Source organism: Myotis lucifugus, unplaced genomic scaffold (genome assembly GCF_000147115.1).
Source record: "Myotis lucifugus unplaced genomic scaffold, Myoluc2.0 scaffold_1073, whole genome shotgun sequence".
NCBI classification, from domain to species: domain Eukaryota; kingdom Metazoa; phylum Chordata; class Mammalia; order Chiroptera; family Vespertilionidae; genus Myotis; species Myotis lucifugus.
Window position 1 is genome coordinate 105,635 of NW_005872121.1, and position 2,588 is coordinate 108,222.

Sequence of the window (2,588 nt, forward strand, 5' to 3'; positions counted from 1 at the left end):
TATCATTATTGTTTGACTTTAACTGAGGGAGGAGGAGAGAGAGAAACACTGATTTGTTGTCCACTTATTCATGCATTCACTGATTGGTTCTTGGATGTGCCCTGACTGGGGAGGGAACCCTCAGCCTTGGCCTATGGGGATGATGCTCTCACCAACTGAGCTACCTGGTCGGGGCCAGCGTACCCCAAGGTTGAGGGTTTGCTCCCCAGACAGGGCACATACAAGAATCAACCAGTGCCGAAACCGGTTTGGCTCAGTGGATAGAGCGTCGGCCTGCGGACTGAAGGGTCCCGGGTTCGATTCCGGTTGAGGGCATGTACCTGGGTTGCGGGCACATCCCCAGTGGGAGATGTGCAGGAGGCAGCTGATCGATGTTTCTCTCTCATCGATGTTTCTAACTCTCTATCTCTCTCCCTTCCTCTCTGTAAAAAATCAATAAAAATATATTAAAAAAAAAAAAAGAATCAACCAGTGGATGGGTGGAGCAACACGTAGATGTTTTCTCTCCCTCTCTCAAAATCAATACCTTAAAAAAATAGCCCTAGCTGGTTTGGCTCAGTGGATAGAGCATCGGACTGGGGACTGAAGGGTCCCGGGTTTGATTCCGGTCAAGGGCACATACCTGGGTTGTGGGCTCGATCCCCAGTAGGGGGCATGCAGGAGGCAGCCGATTACTCTCATCATTGATATTTCTCTCTCTCTCTCTCTCTCTCTCTCTCTCTCTCTCTCTCCCCCCCCCTCTGAAATCAATAAAAATATATTTTAAAATTTTTTTAAAAAATATCCTCAGCATCTAGCATACTATCTCCTGGTCCCTAGTAGGCATTCAGTAATTAATAGTTATTCTTTTTGTTGTTGCTCCTTATTACTATTATTATTAATGATTTTTAGAGAGAGAGAGAGAGAGAAACATCGGTTTGTTGTTTCACTCATTCATGCGTTCAGCAGTTGACTCTCGTCTGTGCCCTGACCAGGGGTGGAACTCTTAACCTGGGCGGATCAGGACGATGCTCTAACGAACTCAGATACGTAGCCAGGGCTTGATAGCTGTTTTATTGCACCCTCTGTTCGCTATAATGCCCGGCACATAGTAGGTGATCAATTGTTGAAGGAATTATTCAGATCTTATTAGGGCTGAAATAGAGAGATGGACGAAGAGTCAGTCACATAAAGAGTTCATTGTCCTGCGCCTTCCAGGGGGTTTGGCAGGAGTTCGCATTTCCTAGCCGGGGGAGTTGGTGGGGGGGCATAGTGGAGGGACGATCCTCACGGCCCCAGCTTCCCTGCGGGGGGAGGGGGGGCGGACGGGCGGTGTCTGAGAACCTCCCCGCTCCCCCCCAACACAGGCGCCCCGCTCCGGCCGGCACCATGGACAGCGAGGCATTCCAGAGCTCGGGGGACCTTCTGGACCTGAACTTCCAGTGTGAGCTGGGGAAGGGGGCGGGTCCTGGGGGTGGAGCCGCCCCCCCCCCCACCCCACGAGGAGGTCACGGTCCTCACCGCCACTCCCGCCCGCCCAGCCCTGGCCATGAAGCACATGGACCTGAAGCAGATGGAGCTGGACACGGCGGCGGCCAAGGTGGACGAACTGACCAAGCAGCTGGAGTCGCTGTGGTCAGACTCGCCGACGCCACCTGGCTCTCAGGCTGGAGCCCCCGCTAGGGTGAGCCGCTCGCCTGGTCCCCACCCTAGGGCCCCCCCCCCCCCCCAAGCCAGCTTCCTTCCGCCGGGAGTGCAGGCAAGGCTGCTTGGTAGGGGTGTGCGGGGTGTGGGCTCTTAAAGGGCACTTTAGAGGGGACCAGTGGAAGCGGACACCTCCCAGGACCCTCGGGAGGAAAGGGGCCTTTTTCTAAGCTCAAAAGCGCTGTACGGACCAGCCTTAGCCCTGATTTCAAGCTCTCTTCCCACGCGCTCCCACGGGGCTGTGCCTGAATCTCCAGCCCCGGTCCAACCGCCTTGGGTTGATTTCCGATGCTCTCTTTTGACCTCCTCCCAGGCCTCTAGTCATGTCTCCTTTGACCCCTCGATGTCCCGGTCTCTCCCCAGCGGTCCCGGTACAGCTCCAGCCCGGTCCAAGAGCCCTTCGGCAGCCGCGGGTCCTCCCGGAAGGCGCCCGGCGACGGCGCAGACACCCCGTTTGGACGCTCGGAGAGCGCCCCGGCTCTGCTCCCCTACAGCTCGCTGTCCCCTAAGGGCCGGCCGTCGTCACCGCGCACCTCGATCTACCTGCAGCCGGGACGCCTACAGCAGCCTGGACCGCGCGCCCTCGCCCAGCCCCCGTGTCTACGAGGGCGCTGGCGGCTCCCTGGGCCGTGCGCCTTCCCCGCGGCCCGGCTCGGGCCCGTTCCGCCAGCAGGGTACCCCGACGCCCTTCGACTTGCTGGCCCGCGCCAGCTCCCACCGTGTCAGCTCTCTGGCCGAGGGGCCCCAGGTTTTCTTCCCGGAGCGCGGGCCCTCGCACGTCTCTCCCCGCCTACGACACACCAGCCGCATTCGTGTCGCATGCTGGGCGCGGCAGCAGCGCCTCTACCGGCTAGGGTGGTCTAGGTGAACGGGCCGGGCGTGAAGGTGGACGCTGCGGACCTGGG

General features: G+C 58.7%; 1 protein-coding gene across 1 annotated transcript in view; it reads left to right on the forward strand.

The window, feature by feature from the left end:
* The window catches only part of PPP1R13L (protein phosphatase 1 regulatory subunit 13 like), a 9,299-nt gene that overhangs the window by 4,062 nt on the left and 2,649 nt on the right, over positions 1-2,588 (forward strand). The window contains 4 exon segments of the mRNA XM_023747950.1: positions 1,347-1,423; positions 1,521-1,663; positions 2,047-2,235; positions 2,237-2,547. Of these exon segments, the coding sequence (XP_023603718.1) occupies positions 1,369-1,423; positions 1,521-1,663; positions 2,047-2,235; positions 2,237-2,547 (698 nt within the window). The 5' untranslated portion in view covers positions 1,347-1,368.